This window comes from Quercus lobata, chromosome 10, assembly GCF_001633185.2.
Source record: "Quercus lobata isolate SW786 chromosome 10, ValleyOak3.0 Primary Assembly, whole genome shotgun sequence".
NCBI lineage: Eukaryota > Viridiplantae > Streptophyta > Magnoliopsida > Fagales > Fagaceae > Quercus > Quercus lobata.
This window is the reverse complement of record NC_044913.1, coordinates 54,268,427-54,286,937: the sequence shown is the minus strand read 5'-3', so window position 1 is coordinate 54,286,937 and position 18,511 is coordinate 54,268,427. Positions and strand designations below refer to the sequence as shown.

At 35.3% G+C, this 18,511-nt stretch overlaps 2 protein-coding genes across 2 annotated transcripts; one reads left to right on the top strand and one right to left on the bottom strand.

Annotated features, from left to right (window-relative positions):
• Positions 1-5,307: 5,307 nt before the first annotated feature.
• On the top strand, positions 5,308-13,039 carry LOC115964982 (DNA-directed RNA polymerases II, IV and V subunit 8B-like). Its single transcript, XM_031084197.1, has 4 exons — positions 5,308-5,350; positions 9,215-9,292; positions 11,824-11,984; positions 12,974-13,039. Exons 1-4 carry the CDS (start codon positions 5,308-5,310, stop codon positions 13,001-13,003), a joined length of 312 nt encoding a protein of 103 aa, XP_030940057.1. The 3' UTR covers positions 13,004-13,039.
• Positions 13,040-15,100: 2,061 nt separating this feature from the next.
• Positions 15,101-16,035, bottom strand: LOC115964980. The gene is made up of 2 exons (XM_031084196.1): positions 15,736-16,035; positions 15,101-15,553 (listed from the first exon to the last, which is right to left on the bottom strand). Exons 1-2 carry the CDS (start codon positions 16,033-16,035, stop codon positions 15,101-15,103), a joined length of 753 nt encoding a protein of 250 aa, XP_030940056.1.
• Positions 16,036-18,511: the final 2,476 nt, after the last annotated feature.

The window sequence follows — 18,511 nt, the reverse complement described above, 5'->3', positions numbered from 1 at the left end:
ATGCTTACTTGAATAGCAGACACAAACTTCTTTGTGCAAGCCAGAAACTAATTTCTAAACCTTTTTATAGCTACTTAAATTTATATTTAGGTTATCCAATGCCTTAGCAGGAAAAAAGAAAAAAGTACTAATTTGTGAGCCAGGCTAATTTGAACATCTGAAATCCAACTGGTGGACTAGGGCCTTCGCCAACTTTAATATCCTTATATTGCAAACCAGACTCTGTAGTTACGATGGGTACCTTCATTAAAGAGCGAGTCCAACACTAAAAGTACCAAATCAACATTCATAGAAGTCAACACTCTATATTTAATCAAACTAATTTCATTCTTAATCATGATCACAGTTAATCTAAACATATAAGAAAATGTTTAACCCACAACATAGTCGCTACAATAACGATAAATTTCTTCCTGTGTATATACCCATATAATATTGATCTGCAGCAACTCTATGTACATTGATCATATGGACTATCATGAAGTCAATTGGATGTTTCTCACACTCAAGACTACACTACGAGTCTACGATTTTAATCTTTGGCATTATTGAATATAATAGGAAAACGATTAAGGTTATAGATAAATGAAAGTAGTCAATTCCAAATTATTTTAGTAGACCAAGAAGGCAACAAAGAACCCTCCATAATTTGTTAATTAATTGAGTGTCCTTCAGATTTTTCAGGATCCTATCCATGACTTTAGCAGATAATGTTGATAATATGGACATCATTCATATCAAGATAATAAGTTTAAGTGACATAATGCATAGTCAAACTTAATTTGGTACTTATAAAGAGTCCTGTGCAGTAAGCACTTGACCAAGCTGAGTAGATATCAGTAATGTAATAAGTTAGAGGTAAGATGTTGAGACCACATGCAGCATGAGAACTAAGTGCCAGTGAGTGAGACTTTGGCTTAGGTATCCTTCAGAATGACTGTCTAGTATAATACTGGAGAGTTCCAAGGAAATAAAAAGAGAGAAAAGTTGAGTACTAAACATTTTACAGAATAAGGGACAACAGATCAAAATGGTTTTGAAGTGTGTGTGTGTGTGTGAGAGAGAGAGAGAGAGTAATGCATTATTGGTTCGTAAATGTACATAAGAAACTTCATTCTAAATGGGGAAAAGGAAGGTTTAAATGGACATAAGAGCTTGAAAGTGTCATAGAATGAAACAAAACGAAAAAAAAAAAAAAAAATCAGATAATCTTAATTATAAGGCAGGTTTCAAATCCTTATTCATAGAAACACCACTCTGTGCCCGTCATCAGGACTTAAGACATGTAATAAGCATGTCAGAAATTGTGTTATTCACATATGGTAGGCATTTGGTGATACATGCAAGAATTAATTATTTATAGTCAGATAAAATAACCTTAGATGATGTGACAACATATGGAAAAGACTATAAATGAAAGAAAAGCACATTTTTAAGTTTGATTGGTAACAAAAAATCATATATTTCTGAAATGTACCCAGAAAGGCATGCCTTAAGCATTGGCCTTAAGCATTGTTGTATGCCATATATATCCTCCACACTCATGGCATGGACCCCCAAGGGCTTTAGTCTTTAAGGAAAAATTAAAAGTCTAACCTACAGTAGTGTGAGCCATGTTTTCAACTTACTGTAATTACATTGCCATCTTCTAAGTTATAGTCCTTTTGAGAGACTTGCTAAAAAATGGTTAAATTCAACCTGCTTCATTTAGTGGGAAAGCATATTTTATACGACAGTATAGTAAGTGGTACTTGGAACTTCTAAGAACAAAATATTTTGTGAAGTTAAGGGGGCCATGTATTTCTCTGCCAGCGTGGCATCTCTCCATTGGTATTGTGAGAAATTATTGTGTAGTCCGGGACTACAAGGTCAGCATGCTGACTTTGTAGTCCCAGCCAATAGGAGCATGCCACCAAATCAAAAAAGGCACACGTCAACATACCTGCCAACATAGCACATGCTCTGCTAACATCTACTAACACCGTTAGGTTTTGAAAATTCAGATTTAAAATTTAAACATAATTTTGCCCACAAATAAGCTCCTCTCTCATCTCCATTAACATTGTGTCCGTTCAGCACCTTTGCAATCGCCGCCGTTTGTTCGGCTCATTCTCTGATGCTGTTTCAGTTTATCGTTAAAAACGAAAACCGATCTAGCCCATAGCCATGTGGTAACATCTCGCTCTCTAGTCTGACTCTAGAACTCTCCAAGCTTTTCTCTATGCATCTTTCCCTCTTCTAATCCATAGCTCCAGGGCCCATTCCCGTTGGAGTGACCAGCCATCCGTAAACGGTGAGTGCACCTAAAAAAAAAATCATCTTTTGTGGAAATTTGTTCTTTTCCTGCACCCTGTGTTGTTTTTATGAAAAATAATGTCATGTTGCTTAAGTAATGAAATCCGTCGATCATAGCTGATTATGATAGTAAGTTTCCTATTTCTCTCTATCTCTGTCATTTTTTATGGATATTTTAATGAGCTCTGTTTGGTTTCTGGTAAAGCGAAGGAAAGTAAGATCTGTTTTGTGGGATTCATGGGTTGAGTTGATCTGGTCTCTTTCAAAAGCTATGGGATTTATGGGTTTTTCAGGTTGTTTGGGTCTGTGATCTGCTTGGCTTTGATTCTTGAGTTGTACTCTGTAGGCTATAACTTAACAGTCATGTATAATTTTGAATTGTAACAATGTTGTTTCTTCTATTATACCCCTTCAAGTACCTGATATTAAGAAGTTTGAGAAAATCCCACTTGCTGGCAAAGTCCATATTTTTCTTCCAAATATTACAATTTATCATGCTTTCTTCATATGTTAATATTGGAGATATAGGCATTGTTAAATTTGAGCATGACTTGGCAGTATTCTTAAAGCATTTGGTTAGTTTGAATTGCAATTACAGATAATGAGGGGCACCCAATCAAGGATACAACTAGGCTTTTTATTTGACTTCTACTCTAATTGCAGTAAATGATAGATAAATTATGATCCCAAAAGGGCTTTTATGATCCCAAAAGGTGTGGACTATGGAGTATTAGAAAAGTGCTTGTAGCAATTATGATTCAAGTTCCAGTCGAATTGGTCTTCTAGGATGTTATTGAGCTGATTGAATTTTTTTTTTTTTTTTTTTTTTTTAACGTTGCAGAATGATAGAACCCCAGCCAAGCTACACTGGCAGAAAGGTTTTGAAGCATTCATGCAGGAATGAAGTAATCTATCTTGAAGTTAGCAGGACTAATTTTCAGTTTTACTGAAGATTTAGATTTGATATATGTTAACTTACTTTTAGTTTGAAACAAGTAATGAGGCAAAAAGGATTGAGTATTATGTTGTATTGTCGAATTTTGACACTTAAGTGTCTTTGTTTATTTATACAAAACCATTACAAGGATGTATGGCACAAACCAAGAGAATGTGATTTATCTTTTGAAATGTTTTCAAGCCAATTATGCAGCAAAGATGCAAATTATGCAACTCATACACTTGCAAGACATGCACAATTCATGGAAGATATAACTAAGATAAAGTCATATGGTTGAAAGAAATTTCCAAATATTATCATTCATGATAATGTTTTGGAATGGGCTTTGAACTTAAAAAAATAAAAAAATAAAAAAATAAAAAAAAAAAGCACAACTTCTTTCTAAAAACAAAAAACAAAAAAAGTGACAAATGCAATATAAAAACAAAACACACATAATAAATAACAAAAAGAAATTGTTCCAACAACGTACAAATTTAATTGAAATGTTGAATTTGATTACAAGGCCAATTTTTCCCACCATTAGAATACATAATTCCCGCCAACAAAAAAAAAAAAAAAAAAAAAAACAAGGAAAAATGTGGGCTTCAAGATCAATTGCTTTGTCAATCTCAAATGGCACGACTATAAGTACCATCAACTTTTGTCCAAAGACTCTCCCTATAACCATGCTGAGAATATTAAGCACTTGTATTGCTTGTCTTATGTACAAGTTTAAACTCAACACTGCAAAGAGGCTATCTCATCTTTGACATTTTGTAACAGATGACCAAAGCTGGAAGTACTGAATTTGGTTGAGTAGAATTGAATACACATCAATAACCAAACACATTCAATACTAAAATCCTGTAAGTCAAGTTCTTGACTACTAGCACAAGATCATCTTCCAAGCCTGTGAATAGTTTTATTAGTTAGCTCACTCCATTGCTGCACAACAGAGGAGTGGAAATAAGCAAAACACAAAAGATTGAAAGAATCAGTCCTTAAAATTTGGTATAAGGGTTTTGCAATTGAGCATCAATTTCATTGAACCGAAAATAGTAATTGAACACCAATTTCAGAATGTCAATCCCCACCACACAAATTCAGTGCTAATGAGACCAAAATTTATAACAATCTCATGAATATAGAATACCATTTAATAAGAGAAAATAGGAAATAATAGTAGAACTATAGAAATGAAGCAAACACAGACATAATCAGTATATCTAAAAAGCTAACTTTTTAAGAATCAATTGCCTATTGATTTAGAGGTCAATTCTACATAACTTCTTTATGGACGGTGATCCGCTTCAAAATTCCCTTTTTAACTTCTGTCAAAATCAATTATTCTTCAAATTTTCTTATCAAAGAAAGACTCAAAAGGTTAAAACGAGATACACCTAACGAATGAACAAATACTGCTTCATCTTTTTTTCTCTTTTTTTTTTTTTTTTTTTTTTTTTTTTTTTTCTAATCATTGTTGCAATAGCAGAAAGCCAAAAACATAAAGACTACACAGAACATTCTCATGCTAATGAAAATTGGGTGGGGTATCAAAACAAGCCATCAATCCCATAGCTTTTGGAAATTATATAACATGCTTCAGAACTAGATAAAACTATATTATTAGATTCTTGTACTGTTGCAAAGTACCAATTAAAAATTAAAAATTAAAAAATTAAGTGCATATCATAAAAATTAAAGATAAATTCGATTTTCTTTTTGGAAGAAAGCCAAAAATAAAAAATAAAAAGACACTAGTATAAAAGAACAAAACTATCATAATTAGTTATGATAGATGGATTTCATTACTAAAACAACATGACATTATTTTTCATAAAAACAACATAGGGTGCAGGAAAAGAACAAATTTCCACATATGATTTTTTTAGGTGCACTCACCGTTTACGGATGGCTGGTCACTCCAACAAGAATGGGCCTTGGAGCGATGGATTAGAAGAGGGAAAGACGCATGGAGAAAAGTCTGGAAAGTTCTAGAGTCAGACCAGAGAGTGAGATGTTACCACAACGCCATGGGCTAGATCGGTTTTCATTTTTAACAATAAACCGAAATGGCATTAGAGAACGAGCTGAATCAACGACGGGGCTTGCAAGGTGCTGGACGGACACAATTTTAATAGAGATGAGAGAGGGAGAGAGGAAAAGTCCATGCTGCTTGAGCCGCCGTTCATGAGAGAGGAAGAGAGTAACTCGTAGGTGAGGAGATGGAGCTTATCTGTGAGCAAAAAGTTGTTTAAATTTGAATTTTCACAAATCTAATGGTGTTAGCAGATGTTAGCAGAGCATGTGCTAAGCTGGCAGGTAGGGTGACATGAGTTTTTTAGATTTGGTGGCAAGCTCCTATTGGCTGGGACTACAAAGTCAGCATGCTAACCTTGTAGTCCCGGACTACACAATAATTTTCCAGTATTGTATCTAGTAAACATTTTGTGCCTATGTGATCTTGGCACCTCAACATTGATTTTTTAAAATTTTCTTTTTTTCCAGACTGTCTGAAAATGTAGAATATTCAATAACATCTCATTTGAAAGTAGATGTCTTTTTGTTATTAAAATATTATAAAGTCAACCATTACAAAAGAAATAATTTTTAAAATTCAATAATTACAATAAAAAAATATATGGATTTAAACTCATTATGTTCATTTTAGAAAAATCATGAAGTGCTAGGTGAGTTCTTGTTTAGCCTACCATGATTTATAACAATTATGTTGCAATTAAATGGGTTATTTAGAACATTTCCATCAGGTTGTGCTGAATGCCAAATATTTAGCATTTGACATACCAAACACTAAAAACAGACTATCATGAGATGTGTTAAATGTTAAAAAATTTGGCATTTGCTACAGTACAATCTCATCTTTTGAACGGTACGGAAGAAAATGTCATTTGGTTTTTATTATTTTTTATTCATCTTTCTCTCTTATCTCAAATAAAATGTCTCTTCTTATCCTCACTTTGATCCACACATTCACTACTTCACCCTCTCCACTCTTATAGACTCCTTTGTTCTCCCCTCTTCCCTTTTGCTCTCTTCTCTTCCCATTCATGAGCCACTATCAATTTCCTCTTTACTATCTCACAAATTCCATCATCACTAATATATAAAATCTCTTTCACTGTTTTTTTTTCCCCGTTTTTTCGCACTCTCCTCTCTGTTCTATCTCATACACCAAAGCTACTTGGTTCAATTTAGTTACAGCTTTTTATTTTTTTTAATTTTTTTTTTAATTTTAAATGATAGGCAATGGATTTTGTTCTAGTTGTGGTGTTCTGATGTGGTGGGTTTGATTTTGGGTGTTTATGTGGTGTTCTAATGTGGTGGTTTTGGTGTCTTTGATGGCGAGTTTTCGGGTGATGGACGGCGATGGGGTGGGATGTGGGACCTTAATGGGTGCTAGTAGTCGGGGTGGGTTGTAGGTTGTGGTGGATTTTTTTTTTTTTTTTAATTTTGTATTTTTATATATTGTTGGTTTTTTTAATGTATAGAATTGAAGAATAAAAATTGTGATGTATTATGAATTGTAAAATGGTGTGTTAAAATAATAAAGTAGTCTTTTTAATGTGTCGAAATGACATTATTATAGAACACGTGATGAGAATGCTCTTATAGAAAAATTAGTCTCCCAAAACCATTAAATGAAAAAAAAAATTTGGCTAAACCCCCTAAAAATGAAAATATAAAAAGAAAAAAAAAAACCTTCCATTTCGAGACCATTGAAAATTTGTTGCACACATTGTCGAAACAACTAAAAACGTGATTTTAAGCTACAATTTTAAGTTTAAAATCACGTTATTAGTTATTTTCAATGGTATGTATTTAGTGTGTATAGTAAACATTGCCTTTCAATTATAAGTATAAAGCTGCATTTGTGATTTGAGAAAAAGTTAGCTTATTTTATTTTTTAGCTTATTTTTGCTCTTAAAGTGGGACTCATTGCACCATTAAGTGGGTCTCATTGTTCCAAAAGTCAATTTTTAGAGCATTTTTTACATGTTTTTAATTTTAGCAAAATAAACGATTCTCAAACGGACCCTAATAAGAGCATCTCCAGCAGCTTCTCCAAATTTTTGTACTGTTTGGAGAATGAACAGTGACATTTAACTTTTACCTACTCACTTTTTCAAATACACTTTCCAACAGATTCTCTATTCCATTCTCTATTTCATTTAAATATTATTTCTTCATTCTCCCTTTATTTTTTTATCATCATTTATTCTTCCTATATTCATTCCCAACAATTATATTTTTCAATGGAAAGTGTTATATTCACAACATTTTTCGCAATACTTTCATAAGAATCACATCAAAATCTTATTTGAAAAATTGTTACTAGTTCTAATTTAAACCCACTGTTAAAATTATATTTTTACTTACCAATATTAGCTAATAACAATATATTATTTAAAATTTATTGTGAAATTATTATGAAAATATTATGGTAGAATTTCTAAATTATCATTTCTTTTTTTATATTATTTTTCATTTCTTTCTTTCTATTCTATCATCCATACATTTCTCTCTTTCTTTTTTTTTTTCTCTTGATTTTTCTCCACCACACACGTATACCCATATATCCCATCACCTCCCTTTTTGTTTTCTCTACTTTCCACTTTCCAGAACATTCCTCTGGCATTATTTTTCATCTTCTTTCTCCAGTTCTCTTTCTCAACTTTTTTTTATCATTGTAATAGGAATCAGAGAAATAGGTAGAGAGAGAAAGAACAGATGGGTTAGATGGATCCGCTCTGCCGTCGCCGCTCGTCGTCCTCTGCCGCTGCCGCTTTCCTTCCTCCCAACGCAGCCCAGATGGTAGATAGCTTGTTTCTTTTTTTTTTTCTTTTTTTTTTTAGCTTTTATTGTTATGGTTTGATTAATTTTAAGATTATGTTTTTGAGTTGTATTTTGATTATGCTTGAGTTTGTAGAGATGTTTGAGAGAAAGAATTGTTATGAATTTTTTTTTTTTTTTCCATATTTGCTTGTTCTGATTCAATTTTATTTTAAGAATTGGATTTTGTTTTGTGTTTTGTGTTTGGATTCTGTGAGAAATGGAGAGAATGAGAGAAAAAAATAAATCCGGAGGAGAGAGAAAGAATTGATATAATAGTAACTGAGATAATATTTTAAGCAGAAAAATTGGTTTGGAGTTGCTACAATGTTCTCTAAATTAAGAGAATTACTGTAGCAACTTCAAAAATAAATTTGGAGAATTTGGATGTTTGGAGAATCGGCTGGAGCATGAACAGTGCTGTTTGGTGGTCCAAATTTGGCTTTACATTAGCTGTTGGAGATGCTCTAATAACCACACTGCCATTCCTACATCCAAACAAGAAAATATATCGGTCCATTCTATTCCTAATTGCTCCTTTCTCATCTCCCAAACAGGCTAAAGACTCCCAAAAAAAAAAAAAAAAACACCTTTGGTTTAAATTTGAGCTGGGTGCAATTCTATTCGTTCTCTCATTAGACTCTCTCAGTCAGACCCTCCAAATTAAGCTTGGTGCGTTCTCTACTCTCCCAAAATACCAAAACTTTCTTCCTTCTCCTCTATTTTGGTAGCTCAGAAAACGCAGGAAACTCCGAGTATTTATATTCTTTCAAAAATTTTAATTTCTCAGCTTCTTCTTTTCTTTTCTTTCTACCAAAACCCATTAAAAATAAAAATAAAATCTCCTATTTTTTTGCATGTAATCCCAAAATTTTGAACTTTTGAGTCTTTGGGTATTAGGGTTTTGCTGACCCTTTATAGGGTTTTAATCAATTTTATTTTATGATATATGTATTTTTTTATATTTGGGTTTTGCTTTTAGTGTGGTTTTAAGTGCTTTGTGGTTGAAAAATCCTGGTGCCTATTGTAGAGGGTTTCAAACTGTTATAAGTGTGATTTCTGATTCTTTCTTTCTTTTTTTCTCTGTATATTTTGTATAGGTTTGGATTTGGTGTTGTTGCAAGTGAGTGACAATAGTGGAGTTTCTTCTTGAAGACATTTTCAGAATCGAGCGACTAAACCCAGATGGTAAAAAGTTTGATAAAGGTATATAAGCTTTTGGGTTCTCATTTTTTTATTCTTTCTTTTACTTTACATTGTAAAATTCATTTTGGTTTCATTTTGTAAATGTGGCATGTACAAGTATCTTATGTAGCCTAGTTAATTGCAAGTTGAATAAGCTTAAAGCTATGACCTTTGTACTTTGTTATATTTTTGCCACAATACACTGTTGGTCCCTAAAGTTTAAACCACAAGCGATTTTAGTCCTTGAAGTTTAAAGTGATAGCTTTTAGTCCCTAACAAACTTAAAGTGATGTCTTTTAATCCTTACGGAGTGATGATGAGTCAGTTTTTTAGTTTAGCAACATTATTTAATGGACTAAAAGTGATCACTTTATATTTCAGGCGACTAAAATTGCTCATGGGCTAAACTTTAGGGGATCAACAGTGAATTTAAGCCTTAGATTTTTAAATGGTGTTATGTAATACTACTGTGGGGGTGTTGCAAGGATTGAAGTAGGACCTATTGTAGAAATATCTACTATGAAAGTTTCTAGTGGGTATCTGAAATGGGGGAGTAGTTGTTCATGAGCCATATAAGCAACACGAGTCAAAGCAAGTTTTATGTGGGGATGAGATCACACAGAGGAAGGAACAAAGAGTGCCTTTAAGGAATAAAAGGCATGCAATGATAATACAAAAGCAAAAGCAGTGGTGTTATAGGAGGTCATTAGAAAAAATTCTTTCCTCTTCTATTGCTTCGCTTTCTCATAGTGTGTTGAAAAGTATAATGAAGTCTGCAGAGTTGGTCTTTAAAAATTGTCATAAAACTTCTTAATATATTAGCAGAACTGTCTGGGTTTTCAACTAGTTGAATGTTGCCAACAGTAGGTAACCTTTTCTTTTCCTCCTTAAATAAGTACTATACCTATATATTTTAATAAGTCTGTGCATCATGAATGAACATTTATTGCCCCCATTGTTAGCTGTGTGAATTATGTTTTGGCTATATATCAGCTGAAATGATAAGGCAGCCTCCTTTTATTATCAAAAAGCATTGCCTCATGTCATTCTAAGAGTTTGAAATACCATAATACTATGAGCTTTTTATGTGACCATCCAATGCTATTTGATTCCCTTATGAGCCTTGTGTTTAAGTAGAACTTGTGAACTTAAAGAATATGGGGGCTTGGAAGGATTATATTTTTTTTTTTTTTTTTTTTTTTTTTTTTTTTTTAAGTAAAATTGTCAGGAACTGCAGGCTTATGGCTGCATTATGCACTGTGATACGCAATACTATTTCCTAATTGAAATGAAAAATAATCATCGAACTGTAACTACAGTCTGTGTAGAAACCAACATTAGAATGTGATTGAAAATTTTTACAAATGCTATGCTTGTTTATCAATTTTTTTCTTCATATATCAGTTAAGTAGAATACTAGAATGCCTTCAAGTGGACCTGTTGTTGTAGGACAAAAAGGGAACCTAGTCAAATCCACCCTGGCTCTGGCAGCTTTGGTCAGCTTGGATTTTAAGGAGCTAGACTTAGGGGTTGATGCAAAAAAGGCTGGAAAATAGTAAGTTATATAGGGTTTCTAATGATGAAAAGGAATAGTAGGATTTGGGGATGAAACAAGGAAGAAAATCTAAGGTCTGGGTGGTTGTTCCAGTGCTGTGAACAGCAATTGAGCTGTTTTGGGTTCTTTGAGGCTTTTATATGTATGAGTGGTTGAGGATTTTAAAGGTAAAAAATCAATGCGTGTGTGAGCTAGGTTTCAACTGTCAAGTTTTTGGAAATTTAAGGATGGAAAAGAAAGGAATAAACTTGTAGGCATCACACCTCAGAGAAGGTTGTATCATACAAATCTTCATAGGTTCTGAAAATTTAGGAAGAGAAAGTACATCCGTATAAATAGAGGACTAATAACCAACCCTAATAGGACTTGGATTCCCTGGGCTTTGTTGATGAAGGCCAAACTAAATAACTAAACTCACAAACAAAAAACAATAAAATAATCAAACCCCAAAATAAGATCTAATGGATCAATGGTGCAACCCATTTCCAGAAACTAGAAAATTACAAAATTGATCCTAACAGTTACAAATGAATAAAAGAAAAGAAAAATGAAATTGGCTTCTCGCCACCTGCGACACCTGTCCTTAAATTCTCCATTATTAGCTTAACAGTGATCCTAAAAATGCACTGGCTGTATGATGGTAACGTGTTTCTATTAAGGGCTGGAGAACTAAGTTTCCCTTAGTTGTTACTATGGTTGAGTTTGCAATTATATAGAAGTTTCCGTGGAAGTCATTCTTAATATTCTTTATATCCTTTGTGTTTGGGGTGGTGCCCTTTGAATGGTAAAGTGTTGTATAGGTTTTTCAGTAAAGTTATGTTTTATACTTAATGGTTTTTGCAGGCTGATTTATGCTAAACACTACATTAGATAGGAATGTACTATGTTTAGTTGACCAAGAAAGATTCATCATGATTAGATATCTGTTTGTATTTTTTAGATATAAATGTCTTGTAGGCATTTTATGTTCACAATTTCATTTAATGTGTCTCTGTAGTTATTCGGGTTGAAGCAAAAAGTGAGAAGTTTGACATGTTCATGCACCTAGATGTGATGGTTACAAAGGATTTTGAAGTGAAGGAAGGTGATAAGTTTGCTATGGTAATAGCTCCAACACTAAATCTGGATGGAACTCCTAACACTGGCTATTATACTCCGGTAATTGTAATACTTGTGTAGTATGCATTAGTTTATTATCCTCAACCTGTTTATGCTTTAAAAAAAAAAAAAAAAAATTATTTTAACTATTGGTAGCAGAATGTTGTGACAATTTTGAGTTGTAATATAGGGGGTTTACATTTGGTGTTTGATGAATATGAGTTTTACATACGTCTGGAAGTCACTATGTGTGAGTGTGCAGGGTTAAATAGGGTTGAAGCAGTTTTAATTTGAGTCATTAGTGTTAGAATACAGGTGTTTTTATGGTAGAAGTGTAGATTAAAGTAGTCCTGCCCAGAACTTAAGTTGTGGGTTATTTACGGCACCTTCTCAATTAAGCCTCCTTGTGTCACAACTACTCACGCATTTATTCTTGTTTCGAGTTTTTCATTTGGGTGTTTATTAGGTGAGTTATGTAGAATTCTATAATTATGTCTTGTTGCAGCTAAATGAAGTCAAACCTTGTTTAATTGAGAATTAAACTGTTTTTGTTTATTGGAGAAATAGTTGCCTTGCTTGTTTACCCTCTCTCTCTCTAAGTTCTTTCATGATAATTTGACTGTGAACTGGCCCTCAATTTCTCTGCATTTGGTCGCTTCTTGTGGGACATCAAAACAGTGTTGATAAACCTTATTCTACCAATTTTGCATCACCTTGAACAATTAACTGCCCCCCACTTTATTGCAAGACAGTCCATTGACTAGGAATTTCATAGGCTCTCCTGCATTATGTAGCCTTTTGGGCTTTTCAACCCTAGAACCTCATTTTCGGCAGATTTTTTTTTGGTTATATGTCTCTTTCTATAGCTTTTATAGTGACGGAATTGACGGCAGGTTCATCATGATGAATTGTTACATTGACTGATCTTCAACAGCTAGTAAACTTGGCTTCTATGGTGCCTGTGCATTTTTTGAGTTCCTCGTTTCTGCCATTTCTTTATAAAGTTTTCATACAAATATTGATCGAGTTTTTTTTGATTGTGAGTACAGGCACAACGAGATTGCAAGGCTCAATCCTAATACAAAATCACCGTCGGATTCTGCTCCAACATTCAGGTCCTCTCCCACTGGTTTTTATTCTCTCTCTATGTCTGAGCTTATTAGTGCTCTATTTGGTTGCTGAGAAAAATGTGAGGGAAAAAAAAAGAGTTATTTTGTGAGGAATTTCAGGTTTTATAGACTGATTTCAATTCTAGGAGCTGTTTGTTCTCTGACACATTTTGTGAATGATTCATAGCATAGTTTTTGTGTAAATTTAGGTGTTTGAAGCTCTATTGTGTTCCTTTTTGTTTGGTTGCTGTGAAAATGTAATGGCTAAAAAGAGATTCTTAGGAGCTGTTTGATTTTGCATTTTTTATTTATGGCATAGATTTGTGGATTTTATTGGTTAATGTGAGAAATTTAACGATTAGAGGTTAGTGTGGAAATTGAGGTGTTAGTTTTGAATCTTTGTTGAGTTGGCTTTGTTTGGTTGGTGAGAAAATGTGAGGGGTAAACAAGTAGTTCCAGGTTAGTTTGTGTGAAAATTTAGGTTTTAGTTGATTGAAATTTTGTTGTGTTGCTTTATTGTTTGGTTATTGAGAAAATGTAATGGCAAAAAAGAGATTCTAGGTTATTGTGAGGGGTAAACGAGTAGTTCCAGGTTAGTTTGTGTGAAAATTTAGGTTTTAGTTGATTGAAACTTTGTTGTGTTGCTTTATTGTTTGGTTATTGAGAAAATGTAATGGCAAAAAAGAGATTGTAGGTTATTTTGTTTTTTTTTTTTTGATAAATAACGGAATTGTATTAAAAAGAAGCCCAGGTACACCGGCGGTGAACATGGAAAATAGTACATCAAACACATAAATTACAAAGAGCAAGCATTTCTAAAAAATTAGAACAAGGGAAAAGATTAAAGGAAGAACTCCACTCTAGCAAGGTATGAAGAAGAAGAGATTTAAGATCTGAAGCAGACCGCTCCTTGCCTTCGAAACATCTAGAGTTCTGCTCTCGCCAAATACACCATAGGACACAATGAGGGACAGCCCTCCATAAATCAATGCTCTGATGCCCACCAAAGGAACCTTGCCAACTCAAAAATAAATCAGAGACCCCATGCGGCATAACCCATTGAAGACCAAAAAGAGCCCACACCATAGACCATAAATCATAAGCAATAGGACAATGAAGGAGAAGGTGATTCACGGATTCCCCACTCTTTTTACACATAAAGCACCAATCGACAACTGCGACACCCTTATACCATAAATTTTCAGTAGTCAAAATCTTACCTAATGAGGCAGTGCACGAGAAGAAAGCAACCCTAGGAGGGACCTTTGAACGTCACACAGGCTTCCAAGGGAAAGAAATGTCAAGAGTAGAGGAAAGGGAGAGATAGAACTCACTCACTTTAAAATTCTTATTCCCTGTTGGTTTCCAACAAAGTTTGTCCTGACCTTCACCATTAAGGGGCAAAGAATTGATAAGATCTAAAAAAGTGTAGAAATGTTCAGATTCCCAATCTTGGGGAGCTCTAGAAAAAAGAAGATCCTAGTGAAGCCTCTGTTTAGGAAAGTGCATAACTTCTGCAATGGAAGACTCCTTATTACAACTAATATTATAGAGTTCCAGAAAAGCCTCCCGGAGAGTATAGCTTCCACACCACACATGATGCCAAAATTTAATTTTGCCAACGCCAACCTCTAATTGAATGGATTTTGAAAAGACTGGCCAGCCTTGTCTTATGGTTCTCCAAAGACTAACACCATGAGGATTGGAGACTTCTTTTGTACACCAACATCCCCAATCATTCCCATATTTAGTCTCAATAACCTGCCTCCAGAGATGGGTTGACTCTCTTCCATATCTCCATAGCCATTTTCCCAACAAAGCTTGATTGAAGGCTCTCAAGTTTCAAATACCCAAACCGCCAAATTGCAAGGGAGAACAAACCTAGGCCCATTTTACTAGTCGGAATTTAGAAGACTCATCTATCCCTCCCCATAGAAAATTCCTTTGAAGCCTCTCAATATGAATAGCAATATCCATTGGAATAGGGAAGAGAGATAGGAAATAAGTTGGCAAGCTTGAGAGAGTGCTTTTGATTAAGGTGATCTTACCACCTTTTGATAAGTATAATCACTTCCAACTCGTTAATCTTCGTTCCATTCTCTCTAGGATAGAGTTCCAAATCGCCCTATCCTTGAATTTAGCGCCTAAAGGTAGTCCCAAGTAAGTCATTGGCAAATGTGACTGACTAAAACCCGGCAATGCCACAAGCTCCCTCATATTAGTCACCTCTCCAACTAAAACTAATACTGACTTAGCCAGGTTAATGTGCAACCCTAAAACTGCCTCAAAGGAGGCTAAGATCTCCCTCAAATAATCAACCTGACTTGCGGAAGCATCACAGAAAATTAAAGTGTCATCCGCAAAGAGAAGACGGGTCACCATGAGGGGGGTATTAGACCTTGTACCAACAGTGAAACCCAAAATGTGACCAGCTAGAACCGCACCATCCAACAAACGGCTTAAAGCCTTCATAACAATAACAATAGGAGCGGGGAGAGAGGATCTCCTTGGCGTAGCCCCCTAGAGCCCCCAAAGAAATCCTTAGGGGAGCCATTTATCAAAGCCGAAAATCTCATTGTGGAGATACAGAATAGAATCCACTTTCTCCATTTCTCAGAGAATCCACAACGCTGCAACATATACATAAGAAAATCCCAGTTGACATGATCAAAAACTTTCTCCACATCTAACTTACATTAAACCCCAGGAATCCTTGCCTTGAGCCTACTATCCAAACACTCATTAGCAATTAAGATAGAATCTAGGATTTGCCCATCCAGAACAAAAGCATTTTGAGACTCAGAGATAATTCCAGAAATCACCCTTCTCAGCCTATTAGCCAGCAACTTGGAAACGATTTTATAGATACTACCCACTAGACTAGTAGGCCTAAAGTCTCTCACATTGACAGCATCTACTTTCTTTGGAATGAGAGTGATGAAAGTTGCATCAAGGCTTTTCTCAAAGGTAGCTTGCAAATGGAAGTTAGCAAGAACCTCCATAATTTCAAGTTTTAAAAAGTCCCAACAAGCCTTAAAGAAAGTCATTGAGAAACCATCTGGACCTGGAGATTTGTTGCCGTTACAACCTTGGATGACACCATATACCCCCTCTTCCTCAAAAGGCCTATCTAACAAGTAGCTTCCTCCTCAGAGATCATAGAGAAATCCACTTCATCTAGCACAAGTCTTTGGCCCTCATTTTCCGAGTACAATTGTTTGTAGAAATGAGAGATGTAAGCTGAAATTGAATTTGGATCCGAAGTCAAATCACCTTCCACCAAGAGATTGTCTATAGAATTAAATCTTCTGTGGGAGTTAGCAGTTCTATGAAAGAACTTAGTGTTTCTATCTCCCTCAAGGATCCAAAGGGCCCTAGATTTCTGCCTCCAACATATTTCAACCATAAGGGTTACCTTTTCAAGATCAATGCGAAGCCGCTCTTTTTCTAGTCTCATCAAATGATAGAGGATGACTATCTCCAGCAAGTCAAGAACTTCAAGGTTCTTCCATAACTTGTTCAACTTATCCTCCACATTGCCAAATTCTTCAGCATTCCATTTCTTTAAATCTAGCTTCAAAGCTTTCAATTTGCTTGCAAACCGAAAGCTAGGGGAATCCTAAAAATGATAATACTCCCACCAAAATCTCGCTTTCTCCACAAAACCCTTTGCCTTTAACCACATATTCTCAAAGCGAAAAGGGCGGCTACCTCTGTGAAAATTTCCTCCTCCTAAAAGAACTGGAAAGTGATCTGAAAGTAATCTATGCAATCTTTTTTGACGAATATTAGGAAAGTGCTCTTCAATTAGAAGATAGAAGAAACCTGTCAAGCCTAGACCATGAAGCCACTGCTCTAGAATGGACCAAGTGAAAGTACCACCCTCCAATGGAAAATCAATAAGATTGTGATCAGAAATGAAATCTGAAAAATCAAGCATGGCTGAAGAGAAAGAGTTTGCACCAAGTCGCTCTGAAGGAAAACGAACTACATTAAAATCACCTCCAATGCACCAAGGCACATTCCACCAACTATGAATTCCAGCTAGCTCTTTCCAAAGCAAATGCCTATCATGATTAGAGTTTGGTCCATAAACACCAGTGAAAGCCCAAACAAAATGATCTACCACATTCTTAAATTTGCATGAGACAAAAAACCTTCCCACTGCTTTGTCAATTTTTTCCACCAACCTTCTTTCCCACATCACCAAAACACCCCCCGATGCACCTATAGAGCCCAAATAAAGCCAATCCAAATGTTGACAACCCCACAAGCTCTGAATCTCTCTCCTTGTTATCAATTCCATTTTTGTTTCCTGAAGACAAATAATGTCTGCACCCCAACCTCTGATCATATTCCGAATACGAAGCCTTTTTTCACAATCATTCAGCCCCCTAACATTCCAGGAGATAATTTTCAGGTTCATTGAGGCACCATAGAATCCCGTTCCCCACTGGCATTACTTACCAAATCAGAATTATTCTCAAAGTTCCAAGAGTTAAGCAAACTATTCAACTCTCGACGCCCTTTAGAACTTGACTTAAGCTCTCTCTTCTGAGAGCATTCTACCTGCATTTTAGCTTTCTTCCTAGCCTCCAAAGCTAAAAAAATCCTAGTAATTTCCGCCTCGAAACCTTACAAGGAAGTACCCACAGATTTCCTAAAGGCTTTAATACGTTTCTCAACCCAAGGAGATAATTGAGAGGAGGCAACTGCCACTTCTACAAGTGGAGCAATAGGGTTAGCCATGGCCAAAGGTTGCACAACCAATGGTTGTTAAATATTTTCCCAATTTACAAGACCCTCATCAGAGTCCCCCAACTCACAATTTGACCTAGAAACAGCAGAAACATTATCCAAAGCACCAACACAATCATCCGCCCAACTAACAAGATGCCTTTCTTCCTTGAAAGTGTTGATACCTTGACCCACAGCTCCCTCGAGATCGGAAGAATCCGACATGCTCCCAGGTGAGTGGTATAGAGAGAGAGGAATAGAAATCTGCCTCCCTCCACGAAGCTTTAAGACCCATTTCTCTGAATTACCCAAGGTGTGCTCCAAATCTTCAACGAAATTCTTAATGGAGGGGTGAGGCTTAACAAGACAATCCTCAGCAGTAACTAGCACCGGAGCAACAAGAGTGCTCGACTGAGAAATGCCGTTGGACAATGGTGGAGGATTAATGCCCGACACAGACCCAAATTCTAAAGAATCAGCCCGTGGCAAAGAAGAGCTGCTGTAAATGGAGGTGGGGCTTTAGGCTTTGGTTTGGGAGCCCAGTTTTGGGTGCGTTTGTTACGGCCCTTGAAAGTGTTGGGCCTCATTCCATGGCTATTTTGATTTGAGCTCACATCTTTAATAAAAGAAGAAACAACAGCCCACTGCCCCTCTTTCCCACGCTCCACATGTAAAGAGATCTCAAGAGTCAACAAATCTCTTTTGGCAATCACATCAATATTAGACAAAAAATCTGCCCCA